Source organism: Syzygium oleosum, unplaced genomic scaffold, assembly GCF_021117445.2.
Source record: "Syzygium oleosum isolate NSW1041296 unplaced genomic scaffold, Sole_v2.1 Sole_v2.25, whole genome shotgun sequence".
Taxonomy (NCBI): Eukaryota; Viridiplantae; Streptophyta; class Magnoliopsida; order Myrtales; family Myrtaceae; genus Syzygium; species Syzygium oleosum.
In genome coordinates, this window is record NW_026607509.1 from 3,265,697 (window position 1) to 3,279,510 (window position 13,814).

The window sequence follows — 13,814 nt, forward strand, 5'->3', positions numbered from 1 at the left end:
CCCACGAAAATAGTTACGCATAGATTGTTATCGATGATAAAAATATTTTCCGTTGACTAATTTTCTAAACGATATAAGCAAATCATTTTTCAGAAAATCTTTTTCAAATAACTCATTTTTCATGAAACGAATGACCATTAAAGTCAAAACCTACTCCCACCGAAATGAAAAATATTCTGGTTATCTTTTCTAAAGTGGCCCTCCTAATTGGGGTTTTGCATTATGATTCACGTAAGTCATCACGAGTGATGCTCGGGATACAGAGAATTTGTCATAGAAGGTTCTTTTTTTCTTTTTGACCGATAACTAAAAATCGAGACAAATTGTGATGAGCAGTATTCCAAGTGTTAGGCAGGACATATATTCAAACACCCAATAGGGCCCTATCTCGTCGTTTTCTCTAGTAGCTCATGAACCGATTTGAATTTCTGTAAGCATTTGTTGTCGGGATGCTATGATACTCTTGACGGAGGAGACACATTAATCTATTATGTCTCTGCCATCTTATGCTTAATATTGTAATCTTTTCATGCAATAATTAGATAGCTTATCGCTGGAGATTTTATTAAAGAGTCGCCATCTCGTGGTACATATTAACTAATCAAATAAGTATATTATCGTAATTTCGATTTTCTCTCGTCATATGTGCTCGATGCTTTGATTAGATCATTTTTGTTGAATAGGTTAACACGATTAATGGTACCATAAAACCTTCCAACGATAGGTTTGCATAGCTCAAGGCAATTCGAGCTTCTTATGTAAGTTCTCATATCTAGAGATATCAACTGGGGAGTTATCAGATAAGAGAGGGTAATGCCTCCATTCGACGACTCGCTAAAAAGCATCTTCTTGCGTGGTGAGACGCGTGTATCTAAACTTTTGAATATCTCGATCATTACGCATCTATTTGTTTGGAACTAAATTATTATCCAAATTTTGGAAAATTATGGAAAAAACGTATGTAGAATTAAGTGTCAATACGAGTGTCGTCCTAAAAATTTCAGAAATTTTAGATTTGGAAGAGTTGGGAAATTTAAATTAAGCAAAACCAAAAAGCAAAGGTCGATCAAGAGAGACTGAAATAGCAGTGCTAAATTAGCAGCAAAATCCAGTAAAAAAGAACAAAAGGTTGAGAAACATCGTGATGCATCTTCTCTTGTCCATATCCCATGCCGGCGCACACCTCCGTCAGAGAAGACTCACTCTTCTCTTTTCCAAAGAAGAGTGCACATAATGAACCAGAGAGACACGAGAATGGAGTTTTATTATCTGTGCGGACCCAAGCGCATTCAATTTGGGATCTTGATCTTCTCGATCATGGACTTGCTGTCGAAGCCCTTGCTGAAGAGGTTGTGGAGGAACTCCTGCTCGGTGAAGTCCCTGTAAATGGCGGGTCTCTCAGGACTCAGCAACTCGGGCAAGGGTCCATAGTAATTGCTCGATCTGCTCCGCCACTTCGCCAGGTTGAAGAACATGACGATTGAGATTCTTGGCTCTTCGGCCGAGTTCGCTGCCACGCAGTGCTCTACGCTTTGGTACTCCCCATTCGACACAATCTGTCAAGTGAACAAAGCAAAACGCACTGGTTTCAGTAGGCAAGGTTAATGGTAGTCAAGTCCACTGATTAGTTTTGTACCAAAGATGTGACCATTTAACTCACCAAACTAGAGATATCAGAAAAGGAAGAGCAAAAACCAAAAGAGAAGTGCACCTGGAGGAAATCACCAACGTTGACGATCAGCCCTCCACGCACAGGGCTCACCTCCACCCACTCGCCGTCGTGCTTCACCCTCAAACCTTTCACCTGGTTCTGCATCAGCACCGTCAAGAACGATGAGTCGCTATGCGGCGTCAGGCCCACAGTCCGATCTGGCTCCGGGCACGGCGGGTAACATAACCCAACGAGAAGCCTCTTCTCCGAGAACGTCAGCTCCTTGAACCTCCCTCCCTCCAGCCCTAAGCCCTCGCCCAGAAGTTCCATCACATTCTCCGCCACCTCCGTTGCGTGGCGGTCCCATGTCACCACCTCCCCCCGGCATACCTCCGGTATCTCCTCCGCCTCCGGTGGATCCGGTCCCATCCACACCTGCAGCGCGTCGTGCCACGTCGCCGCCTTCGACCGGTACAGGTCGTTGTTGCTCGAGTACATGACTCCGCGCCCCTCCTCGCGCCTGTAGTACTTGGACTTCTCCTCCTGCGACTGCTCATGGAAGGCCTTGATGGCCTCAAGGGTTTCGTTGATCGCTGAGACGGGTACGCCGTGGTTGATGAGCTGGAAGAAGCCCCAGGTTCGGGCCGCGTCCTTGATCTGGGTGACGATCGCGGGGCGACGGTCGGTGGAGTTTAGGTCGGACAGGTCGATGACGGGGATTGAGAGGGTGGCAGCGTTTGAGGATGGCTTGAGCTTTGAGAGAGTCTCTGGAGGGTGGACGAAGAATTCGGGTATGGAGGTGATGCCCGAGTCGGAGAGGCCCTTGACGCCCGATTTGGACTCGTCGAACTCCTTCACCGCCTTCATTCGGTCGTCGCTCGGGGCAGCGGTGTCAGTGTTGGCGGCCGTCATTGACGTCGAACTTTTATGATCGGCTTGACGAAATGTGCTTGTAATTCTAATATTGGCGATATCAGAGTATCGACTTGCTTACTCCGGAAAAGACATAAGCGTGGAAGGACTTTATATCGTGATGCGCGGATGGTCAAATTGAGAACAAGAAAAGTAAAAGCAACTTTTTTCTCTTTTCTTACCAAAATTTAAAGTACGCCTTAAGCTTTTAAAGAGAAGATACGTACAAATGACAAGACCTGTCACCAAGGCGATCTTATCCTGTGACACATGCTAATTTTGAATATAATTCATAGATAGCTAACCTAATTTCCGCGTCTATACCATTATTTGATTGAAAACATTCACTTGTGAATATAATTTCTGGCACGCGTCTAAAGTACTTGATCTCTTATTTGATCACGAGCATTAGATTACGTCAAACACTTTCATAAAATGGTCAAGCGGGCTCAAATGCTCCAAAAGAACGTAAGAACTGCCCCCAAAAGATAATTACTATGAGATCAATGTAAAATGATCATCGCAATAGAAGGACTTCATGTTAGAAAGTTTGGATCTCTCGCAAGGGGTCGAGGCAAAATTTTCGTATGGACTCAAAATAGGGGAACCTATTTCGTTTCTATCATTAAATAATGCATGTCTCACACGACCTATAAAATGTAATAGTTGAAGTGTGAGTTCATGGGGTTGCAGACAAGACTTTGTGGCAAATCGAGAACAATGATGGAGCTTACCGACCAGCACTCGGCGGCGGCTCGGAAATAGACTGTGCCAGTGGGGCTATGGAGGGGAGAAAGCCACCGCTGACTCACCTACCCCCAGAAGCTTTCTATTATCAAATCCCCTTTGAGAACATCCTTCAAACCCACCACCGCTTAAAGCGCAAATAATTAATTATCAATCGATCGGTTTCGTTCTTTTCTACTTCTGTAGTTAAACCCGTTCATATCCCATAAACTCTTATCTCTTTTAAAGCTCTCCCGTAGGTTCTCAGTTACTGTTTCTAAAGTTGAGAGCCTGCTTAGTCTTTGATTTTCCTTTCCTCTTTTTTTGATTGCTTTTTCTTTTGTCTCCTGATCTGGTTTGGGAGTTTGTGTATGTGAATAAATTTCTGTAACTTTTTTTGGGTGAACGTGAAGATCAGTTCGGCCTTTCGTATAGTCAACAGCCACCGAGAGAAATGTTCATGATATGACTCCACAATTTCTTCGAGATTAAGCTGATTATCTCTCCCAATTTAGATTTATATTTATATCTAAGAATTTTACTCTCTCGAACTATATTTAGATATAGATCTGTTCATGAGGTATGAGTGTGCTTATTGATGCAGACTATGATTTGTTATTCGCATTTTGGCATTTGTTTTGTTCTACAATTATTTGGGACTTGATAGGCTTGAAAGCCTTCAATGTATATGAATGGAATCTTTCTTTAGACAAAAAAAAAAAGTGCAAATAATTCAAATGTGCACCAAGCATCTTACCTAATCTATGGATTTGTAAGATATCGCATGAATCTGGGATTTACTTACCTAAGATAAGTACCATTGTCATAAAAAATTATGTATCCGCAACAACTAATTTGTTTGTTTTTTAATCGTGCGTGCTTTGTTATTTATACCCTGAGTTAATGAGCCATCCGGGACGTGCTTTGTTATTCACACCCGAGGCCTGAAGCGGGCCATCAGCATTGCTTGGCTTGTCCCAAGACGGACCTCTCATCGAGAGCATCATGTTCTCGACAAATATTGATCCGACTAGTTATGTAAGATGAACGATTAACGGAAAATCATGTTCAAGCACATATATTATGCTCAATTTGAAGTACACAATGTATACATGAAGAGGGGACGAGTCCCTCGTAGTGTACTCCACAACTATGATTATTCAACGAAGATCATCGAACCATGACAATATGTTAATTAACCAAATACTACTCATTGGGTGCATTTAGTTCAGCATTCTCAAGGGACTTTCGGGGAATACAAATACCTTTAACTCAAACCCCCTTCGGGAAAATGCAAATAGCGTTTGGTAAAAAATCTTTTGTGAAGTTACTTTGGTCAAAGTAATGTTTGGCAAATCTTATTTTGCAAAGGGCTTTGGATTTTTTTTATAAAAAAAAAAAGGTTACCCTTCACCAGAGCCGGCGATGGGCTATAGCTGCCGGCGAGCCAGATCTGGCGCCAGCGGCTGTCGCCCAAGGTTGGGCCCCCAACATCGGGCCACCGGGGGTCGTGCGACCTCAGACGGCCGTCGCCTAGGTCGCGCAACCCCGGTGGCGACTGCTTGGGTCATGAGACCCAGGTGACGGACGCCTAAGGTCGCGCGACCTAGACGATGGCTGCTTGGGGTCACGTGACCATCGTCCGAGGGGTCACCCGACCTTCGGCAGCCCGAACTTGGGCGGCTTGACCTTGGGCGACAACTGCCGGCGCTAGATTTGGCTCTCCGACAATTGTAGCCCATCGTTTGACCAAGGCGGCCGTCGCCTGGGGTCTCGCAGCCCGCCGGAGTCGAGCAACCTCGCCGGTTGCCCTCAGCCCAAAGAAGATGAACAATCATGAGGGGCAAAATTGGAATATTGAAGAATTAGTGAGGGTAGTTTGGGAAGAAAAAAATATGAAAGCTCAAAGCTGGTCCGGACTAGCCTTGGGCTTTCAGCATTCACAATTCTGACTTTCGGCCGAAAGCTAATTGTAAATGCTTGTCAAACGCCTCAGTATTTCCCCAAGGGGCTTTCGAGGCCGAAAGCCCCTTGGGAATGTTGAGCCAAACGCACCCAATAAACGCCCATGAAATCCTTCCATCTCTCTCTCCGTCCCTCCCTCCCTCGGCCGCCAGCTCTTGATCGAAGCATGACCTTATTGGTATATGTTCAATGCGTTTGATATCTCATCGAGATCTTGATCGCAACGCCGAAATCTGAAGGAGATGTGTCCACCAAAAGCTCGTCACCATCGATGAGCTTGTCCATGGCACCAAGAGTGAGCTCCGTCAGGGAGCTTTGTCGCTGTTGTGTATCTGAGGAGAGACACTCGTGGGACAGAGTTGAGAGACAATGACGCCGCAATGGCATTAGCAATGTCACTACGGATAATGTTGGCGCTAGTGATCGATGTGATTGTTGGTGGTGGGGGTAGGGAGCATGGAAAGTACAAAAAAAAGTTCTAAAACTATTGTATTGGTACCGGTTGAGTTTTAAACCTTTTAATCTGGTCAATTTAGTCCTCAACCTTTTGTATTTATACCAATTGAGTCAATTCGACCAATTTTGGCTAGAAATCGTTGACGTGGAAGTCAGTTGTCTTACGTGACACGATTGGTGTTAACGTGGACAATTTTTAATAATTTTTTTGAAAAATTTGAATTTATTAATTTTTTTTCTTTTTAACTCTCATCGACCATTGGGCGAGGGCTTGCTAGCCCTCGCCAGCCGCTGGTGTGGGGGATTTGGGCAAGGCCACAAACCTCGGTTGTGGACCGCGACCCTCGCCGACGGCGGCAAGGGCTTGTTGGCCCTCACCTAGTGGCCGGCGAGGGTCACCAAAATGAAAGGAAAAAAAGAAAGAAAAAAACAAAAATCAATAAAATAATAAAAAAGAAAATAAAAACTATATTATTAAAAAATTATTTTAAAAAGTCCACGTCAGCATCGTCTGTCTTGACACCTACGTCAATAATTTCCGGCCAAAATTGACTGGACGGACTCAATTTGCACAAAGGCCAAAAGTTTATGACTAAATTGGTTCAATTAAAATGTTTAGCACTAAATTGATACCAATGCAATAGATTTAAAAATTTTTTGGTACTTTTTCCGTAGGAAGCATAGGGAGAGAGAGAAAAAAAAAAGAGGGTCAGGATTAGATTTTCCTGCGGAACAATAGAATACTAATCAAATTATAAACCAGTTTTCGGATTACAACCTGCTAACTGTAAATCTTTTCACTTGCTGGTAATTCAATACGTATTGATTTGTGTTAAAAAAAATTGCTGCTTAAAGAAAAGGGCCAGAACTTACTAAAGTTTGATTGTTCTTTCATTGAGTTCCAACGTTAATTTGCCTTAGTAACTCTTATTTACTAACTTTTTTTATAGAGATCACCAACCTAAAATAGTGTCACTCACCAACTTTTTTCCCGTTAAATTACCATCTAGTAATGGGTTAATGACTCTCGTTTGCGTAACTTAGGTGCACTTATTTGACTTTTTTTAATTTTCCAACATTTTACTATTGTTTACAAATTTTTATCTACATTTCTTAGCAACACGTTTATTTTTCCAACTTTTAGAATTTACCAATCTTAATTAAAGTGACTTACCGATTGTTCTTTTTACCGCCTCGTTTTAGAGCATATTTGTTTATGTTTCAACAAAAGCAAAATACAATTTTTTGTTTTCTCCATGAAATTTTAAAATATAAACCGAATTTAATAAATTATGAAAAATATATGTGATTGAAGTCTCAAAACTTGTATACATTGAATTTTTTAGGTGTTATGGTGTAAGAATAAGTAAAAGTATCTCCGTTGCAAAATTTTAATCAAGCAAAAGCAAAAAGTATAAACCTATCTAGTCAAACCCTTAGTTTACTAACTCTAATTCGAGTTAATTTTCAAGTTTTATTTTGCTTACTACCAAATTTCCTTATCATTTATCAACTTGTGCATACATTTCTCAATTATGCCCTAAATTTACCAACTTTTATGTGAATTTACTAACTTTAATTTACGCGATTTATCAATTTTTCTTCAATTAATTCATCAACTAATTTTGGGTTATCAATCCTCATATGAGTCAGTTACCAAGGTTTATATGTTTTTTTTTAATTTATCACCTTTTCTTTTGGGTTACTTAGTAGAAAATAAGTGGTAAATCTATATGATATTTGGTAAATTTAAGATGTTGGCAAAAAATTATAATAAAAATTGGTAAATATAAAAGGAAGATTTTTTTAACAGAGATAAGAGAAGTTTGGAAAAAAAACCGAATGATGGTTGCTAATTAACTTCGAAAGGGGTTAGTAATGCAAAATTAATTAGTAACTTAATGTTGAAAAAGGTTGGTAAGGCAGATAAAAGTAGCAACTAAATAAAAAAAAGTAGGAAAATTTTGAAAAAAAAACAAATAGAAATTAGTAAGCTACTCAAATTAGGGTTGGTAACCTAAAATAAGAAAGTATTTTATTGGAGAAAAGTTGGAAAGATACACACAAATGTAAAGTTGGTACGTTCTTGTAATAGTCGGTAAATTTGAAAGATAAGAAATTAAAATAAAATTGGCGAATTAAGAATATCAAACAAACATTAGTAAGTAATTCAAATACGAGTGGATAATTAAAAATATTACTTTATTTAGATGACCATTCGAAGTCTCTAATTAATGCAAGCAAATTACTTATCAGCTGTCTACAAAGAAGATCTAGGCAGCCATCGCCTCTCGCTCAAAGGGCGATTATTTACTAATCCAAGCACTCACTATTTACACCGGCATCAAACAAAGCCACACTCCTCTCCCTAATGTTTGCCTAGAGTCCGAGACATACTGACGGTTTTACTCTACTCAAGAGCTTGGTTCATCACGGGCCGGTTCATGCTCCAGGCGTCGAGCGTCTCGATCGTGATTGTCTGAGTCCCGTTGTTGAAGGCAAAGAGACGGGCATTGTCGGACAACGCGAGCGTCGGGTACACCCTGGATGTGATGCACGTCTTGCCTCCGGCCCCGAAGCTCTCCACCACGGAATGATCGATCTGGACATTCATATCTCACATTACAATTTCGTATACAAATTGAATGGATGCACATTCACTGAATTCCGCCCAGTTTTGGCGAAATCACAATCAACCCTCCGACTGGAACGAGAAATGAGTTAAGGATTATGGATGGATCATATCACTTACCAGACTCCTCAGAGAAATCTTCCCATCACTCAGATCCACGTCCACGAAACCAGCAAAAGATGGTTTATAGATATCTGATTTTAGAGACGAGCTGCATTTATCCAAAAACCAAAAAAATTAAAGATGTAATCACAATATTGGTCCATCAAGAAGCTTATTATGAACAAGATGACAAACCTCCTTGCATCAGAGCACATGAGGACCTTGTGCTTGTTTTGATCATTGGCCTTGAAGATCCTGAAGAAGACAGGCGTGAACTCTTCCAAGTGCTCGGAGGCCAGCGTCAAGAGCCCGAAAGGCCCAACGTTGCCCACAACTCCCGAGCCCTTTAGGCCGCAGAGGTCTTGTGCATTCACCCAGCTCGAATCAAATTGCTCAGCCCCGTCCAGGCTTGAGAACGAGAACACCACGTCCACATCAGCCTGTGAACATTCACAATGACAATATAAACTAGGAGTTTTCTTCACTGAAGCACGTGTTATTATGTAAAAATCTGCAAAATCCTAATTTGTCCTAAGTAAACCCATCAACATAGGAAACAAATGCTAAGACGCCGTCAGGTAAGGATCATCAATCAAATTTTTGGCACACTGGACTAAAGATTATAAAGCAATTATGTGGACCTGAGCGGCTGTGATTCCCTTAATCTCGACATGTTCACCATTGTTGAGCTTGACACCGCTCATGTGAACATTTTGTCCCCTTAGAGTCTCTAGCTCTTCAATAGGCCATTGCAACAGTTGCTTCCCATTGCTGTCGAGCCATATTTTCCTTGGAATCGCCTGCACAAAGCAATTCCATTCAGAAAGTCGAAGTGGGATCAATTAATAAAGTGGCGTGTGATAGTCATAAGAAAAATGATTATCAATCTCGAAGCATATAAACCAATTTAGGTTTTGTGTTGTTTTAACTAAACAGTTCTTGAGAGAATGAATAGATTGCCCCCAAAAGAAGATTAGAGTATATCTCTTGAATCACCTGAATCCCAGCCCATCCCTTTTGGACATCAGATTGGACAGCATCGGACTCATTGGCCCAACCCCACATAAGCCTCCGGTTCTTGACCGGGTCGAAGAATGTCTTGGAAGCGTAGAAGTTACCGTAATCGTACCTCAGCCCGCTCCAACCATCGGCCGAGGTGTTATCAGGCACGTACCTATCCTCGTTGGGGTGGTAAGTCCCGACCGTGTAATACTCGTACCGCGTCAAATCGAGGCTGACCTTTAACACGTGTTTCACGCCCTGGCCGAGCACCGACGTGTCCAGCCCGTTGGCACTGTTCTTCGAAACCGGGAAGAAGTCGGGGCACTCCCACAAGCCGGTTTTCGGCGCCGAGTGCAGTGGGTGCTTCGCCTTGATCCAGTGGACGAAATCCTTGCTCCTGTACACGTAATTCACATTTTCGAGTCATTATCGGGTTGCTGTTAAATGATAAGCCTAACCTAGTCATAACGCCCTTTATAATTGTACTATTGAATAATAAATTGCATGATGCCGAGAAGTTTGTCATATTTCAAATATAAGTTCTCACCTAAAATATGAAAAACAAAAGCATGCTTAGTGTACATAAAATGTACAAATAAGATATGATCATTGCAATCAACCGGTTCGTTGACAGCTTAGTCGGTCCTACTAGAATGCGAAGGGAGCATACGATTAACACAATATACCCAAACCAACATGTCAGCATTGTGTAAATATGTCACACCAATGAATATTCACCACACCTGTACAAATATGCCATCCCCCGATGCTTCCTTCTACTGCCGACAAGGATCTTCCAGTGCCCGTCCTCGAACCACGCGGTGGTTGGGTCACGGAAGGCGCTGGCATTGATGCCGGGCCCGGGGACTACGAGGGGGTTGTCGTTGGGCTTGGTCCACTCGCGGAGGTATGGGTCGGAGGCGTTGGCGGGGACGGCGTAGTTTTGGACCTGACGGTGCTGGGTGTCGATTCCAGTGTAGAGGATGACGGGGCGGTTGCCCGGGAGGATGGTGGCTGACCCGGACCAACACCCGTTAATGTCGAATGGCTTGGTTGGGTAGATGGCGGGAGGGAGGGCCTGCCAGTTGATCAGGTCCTTGGACACTGAGTGGGCCCACACTATGTTGCCCCACACCGCCCCTTTTGGGTTGTATTGGTAGAAGAGATGGTACAATCCATTGTAGCGCATGGGTCCTGCTCAATTCAATCATTCGATTTCACTCACATAAGGAAAAAAAATATGATTAATGTAATGTAGAATGGTTGCAAAACTTAATATAGAATAAAAGTAGGAAGAAAGGAAAAATGGGATCTTCATAAATTTGATGTACTCAACAATATGACAGATTCAAGCTAACAATTGAATAAAAACTCGTCAATATCCTATAAGAATATGACACATCAATTTGTACATTAAATAATGGACTAATCTTAGTATACAGTAAGCAATATGCAAGAAAAGTTGGGTGAGGAAATTACCATTTGGGTCTGCCGGATCATTACATTCGAGGTGGAGATTTCGGAGCGCACAGCAGGATAGGAGAACAAACAAACAGAAAAGTAAGTCGGGTTTAGTTGAAGTGGGTGATATCGCATGAATAAAAATTCAAATCGAAACCCTCAAAACATAGATCGTAGCATCAGGCAAACAAAATGGGAAAATAGGGTTTTCATTAACGACTCCTTTTTCACAGTAACAGGCATGCAGCATTACGAAAATTACTTCCCAAATTCATCCTTTTTAACCAACTTTTGTGCTAAGATCTAACAGAGACCCAACAAAGATGCACACGGCACTCTCCATCCTTGTCGCGCCAAAAGCTTATCTTCGAAAATCGACCCCAACATCTCATTGTGGCCAAACTTGTGGACCTGAACTTTTCGTCGGGGGGGGGGGGGGGGGACCGACCGAGGCTGTATCGGTCCCATCAAACTTCTGATGAACAAAAACACGAATCTCATGACAATCCCCTAGACAATTTCCAGATATTTTATGTCCACAAGCTAAGGCGAGGAGGATAACGCTAAGTCAGGCGCGAAAAACAGCAGAGTGTTTCGTAAATTTTTCGTAGATATTACATTGTTTCTTTCACTTCTTCCATGCAGCATTTCGTGGATTTAAGCTAACGAAATATATCTATAATGGCATTTTTTTCCGATATTTTTTCCCATCCTCATATCTTTTGGGCTCTCCGAAAGTTTGCGGGACATTACATCACAAGGACTCCAAGAAGCAACAAAGGAAGAGAGTGAAGAACGATTGAGAAGAGCCCTTTAAGGCAGAAAATCATAGGACTGTCAAAGGGATCATTCGCTACAGAACTCAGCAATAATCAAAACCCTTTGACTGTCCAAGTAGTCTAATGCCAACGAAGGAGTCGCCCAGGTGCAAAAACGAGGACTTTTGCTCGCAAAACGACACGTGCAGAACAATCTTAATTTGGCCCTGACAATGAAATTGATTGGAATGATCGTGAAATAGTAAATACAAAAGGCAAGAGGAAAGAAACAAAAGTCATATGGTGTGATGGCCCCGCAGACCGATCGAGGATCTAGACCTCCTCCAATGACCAATCGTATTCGTGGTCCTCATGGCTTAGACGGACGGACCACGATTTAGAAATATGATGTAATTGTCAATGATTCATCATCCCTAGAGAGACTATGGCATTTGCTCCACGGCTCAATTTGGTCGATTACGATCTATGTGGTCATGTCCCTACCATAATTCTTGATTCGAAAGTGCAAACCAGGATGGGTAAGAGTTGGCCCAGCCGCCTAGGTCTCAGCTCTACTCTAATAAACATTTGAAAAGCGAGTTTGTGTCATCATCCTGGCAAAGACGCCTCTCCATTAGATGTTGCCTGCCACTTAGGGCCGCCATCTACAAATTGATGTCCATTAAACTAGATTTTTTTGGCTAAGTATGGCAAAAAATCAGATGGGAATATAAAGAACATCTTAGTCGCCTCCCCTATTTTTACATGCTCTAAGATAAGGGTGCCTTTTTATTTATTTATTTTTGAAGAATATTGAACTCAACCACCATGTTTTGGCCCATCCATTCATTGCTTCGATCCCCACCTCCCATTGGCTCTTACTCCCAATACCCAGAAGATGAATCACCCTTTTTATAGAAAAGAAAAAAAAAAAAGGAAAATTGAAGAAGAATAACTTGTGAAATACGCAAAAGAACCCATGCAGAAAACCGCTACATCGGATCTCTACAAGGGATGACTTCGCCGAATATAATGTAGTTCCATGCATACCTGACCTACATTATACGATGATGTATTGTGGAAGACTTTTAGAGACGAAGTTTTGCTGAAGACAAGGAGAGTCAAAGCGCTTGACCCTAAACAATCAGCATCTAAAACGACGAATAACACCGTACAGATGAAACACGCGAGAAGAACGTAAAAAGAAGAACATGTGTGATATCTTGTTCCAGAGGGAAGAGCTCAACAAATAAGTATACGAAGTCGTACCGTTGATCCAGTGCTTAGGAGGTTGAAAGTGGTAGCCAGTCCGGTGGGCGTGCTTCACCGAGACGGCAGGGAGGGATTGATACTCGGGATAAATCCGGTGGCTGGCCTCGACGGCGCGGTTCTCGCCGCCGAAATCCAAAGCGACGATCGCGAGAAGAAGATAAAAGACCACTGCAGAAGATCTTCGAAGAAACCACGAAACGTCCATGGCGAAAGAAGAGGCTCAAAGGGAAGAGCGTGAAAGAGAGAGAGAGAGAGAGAGAGAAGTTATTGTGGATGAGGTTGATGATTTTTAAGTTGAGGATTGCTCGCTTATTTATAGGGAGGGAGAGATAAGAAGAGAAAGAAAGTGTCCGGTGGAGGTTTAGAAAAATAAGGAGTTTCTTTTGGATATATCTTGGCACTTATTTAGGTAGATTTTTGTTTTTATTTTCGAGAGGCGATGACGTGGGTAGGCCCTCGATTATTTTTTAACATTCGATATGATCCCTGAACGGACTTTTTCTGTTCAATTTAATCCTTAAATTTTCAAAATCCACTAAATATATTTCTTTCATTGAAAATCCTGATACTCTTGACTGCCATGACCATGCAGTCCACGTGGCTTCCATATGGCTTCGACATAGCAGTTCACGTCATTATATTAGGAGAAAATATTGCGTGAGTGGTATTAGCCCAATGAACAGGAAAATCCATGAAATGACTACATTGAGCGGGTTTTTTTAAAAATTCAGGGATCAGAATAAATAAAGAAAACATTTAGGGACTACATTCAATATTGAAGAAAAGTTTAGGGACCATCCATGTTATTACTCACTTTTTATTTATTTATTTATTTAAGGTTGTGATTCTGTTAAGCCATTGACTCAATTTAAGCATT

The 13,814-nt window shown here is 41.9% G+C and overlaps 2 protein-coding genes across 2 annotated transcripts; both read right to left on the minus strand.

Moving 5' to 3' along the window:
- Positions 1–1,074: 1,074 nt before the first annotated feature.
- LOC115671469 (1-aminocyclopropane-1-carboxylate oxidase homolog 4-like) lies at positions 1,075–2,710 on the minus strand. The gene is made up of 2 exons (XM_030593039.2): positions 1,712–2,710; positions 1,075–1,556 (listed from the first exon to the last, which is right to left on the minus strand). The coding sequence occupies exons 1-2, from the start codon at positions 2,561–2,563 to the stop codon at positions 1,290–1,292; spliced, it is 1,119 nt and encodes a 372-aa protein (XP_030448899.1). The 5' UTR covers positions 2,564–2,710; the 3' UTR covers positions 1,075–1,289.
- A 5,188-nt stretch (positions 2,711–7,898) lies between these two features.
- On the minus strand, positions 7,899–11,307 carry LOC115671638 (beta-fructofuranosidase, insoluble isoenzyme 1). Its single transcript, XM_030593263.2, has 7 exons — positions 10,926–11,307; positions 10,190–10,640; positions 9,441–9,843; positions 9,086–9,244; positions 8,640–8,884; positions 8,463–8,553; positions 7,899–8,312 (listed from the first exon to the last, which is right to left on the minus strand). The coding sequence occupies exons 2-7, from the start codon at positions 10,633–10,635 to the stop codon at positions 8,121–8,123; spliced, it is 1,536 nt and encodes a 511-aa protein (XP_030449123.2). The 5' UTR covers positions 10,636–10,640; positions 10,926–11,307; the 3' UTR covers positions 7,899–8,120.
- Positions 11,308–13,814: the final 2,507 nt, after the last annotated feature.

Excerpts from the sequence above, each read along its gene's own strand:
- LOC115671638 (XM_030593263.2), bottom strand. The coding sequence starts at position 10,635 with ATGCGCTACAATGGATTGTACCATCTCTTCTACCAATACAACCCAAAA. Across the intron at positions 9,245-9,440 it reads AGGGATGGGCTGGGATTCAG|GCGATTCCAAGGAAAATATG; the intron begins GTGATTCAAGAG and ends TGCTTTGTGCAG. Across the intron at positions 8,313-8,462 it reads AGATTTCTCTGAGGAGTCTG|ATCGATCATTCCGTGGTGGA; the intron begins GTAAGTGATATG and ends ATGAATGTCCAG.
- LOC115671469 (XM_030593039.2), bottom strand. The coding sequence starts at position 2,563 with ATGACGGCCGCCAACACTGACACCGCTGCCCCGAGCGACGACCGAATG. Across the intron at positions 1,557-1,711 it reads ACGTTGGTGATTTCCTCCAG|ATTGTGTCGAATGGGGAGTA; the intron begins GTGCACTTCTCT and ends TTCACTTGACAG.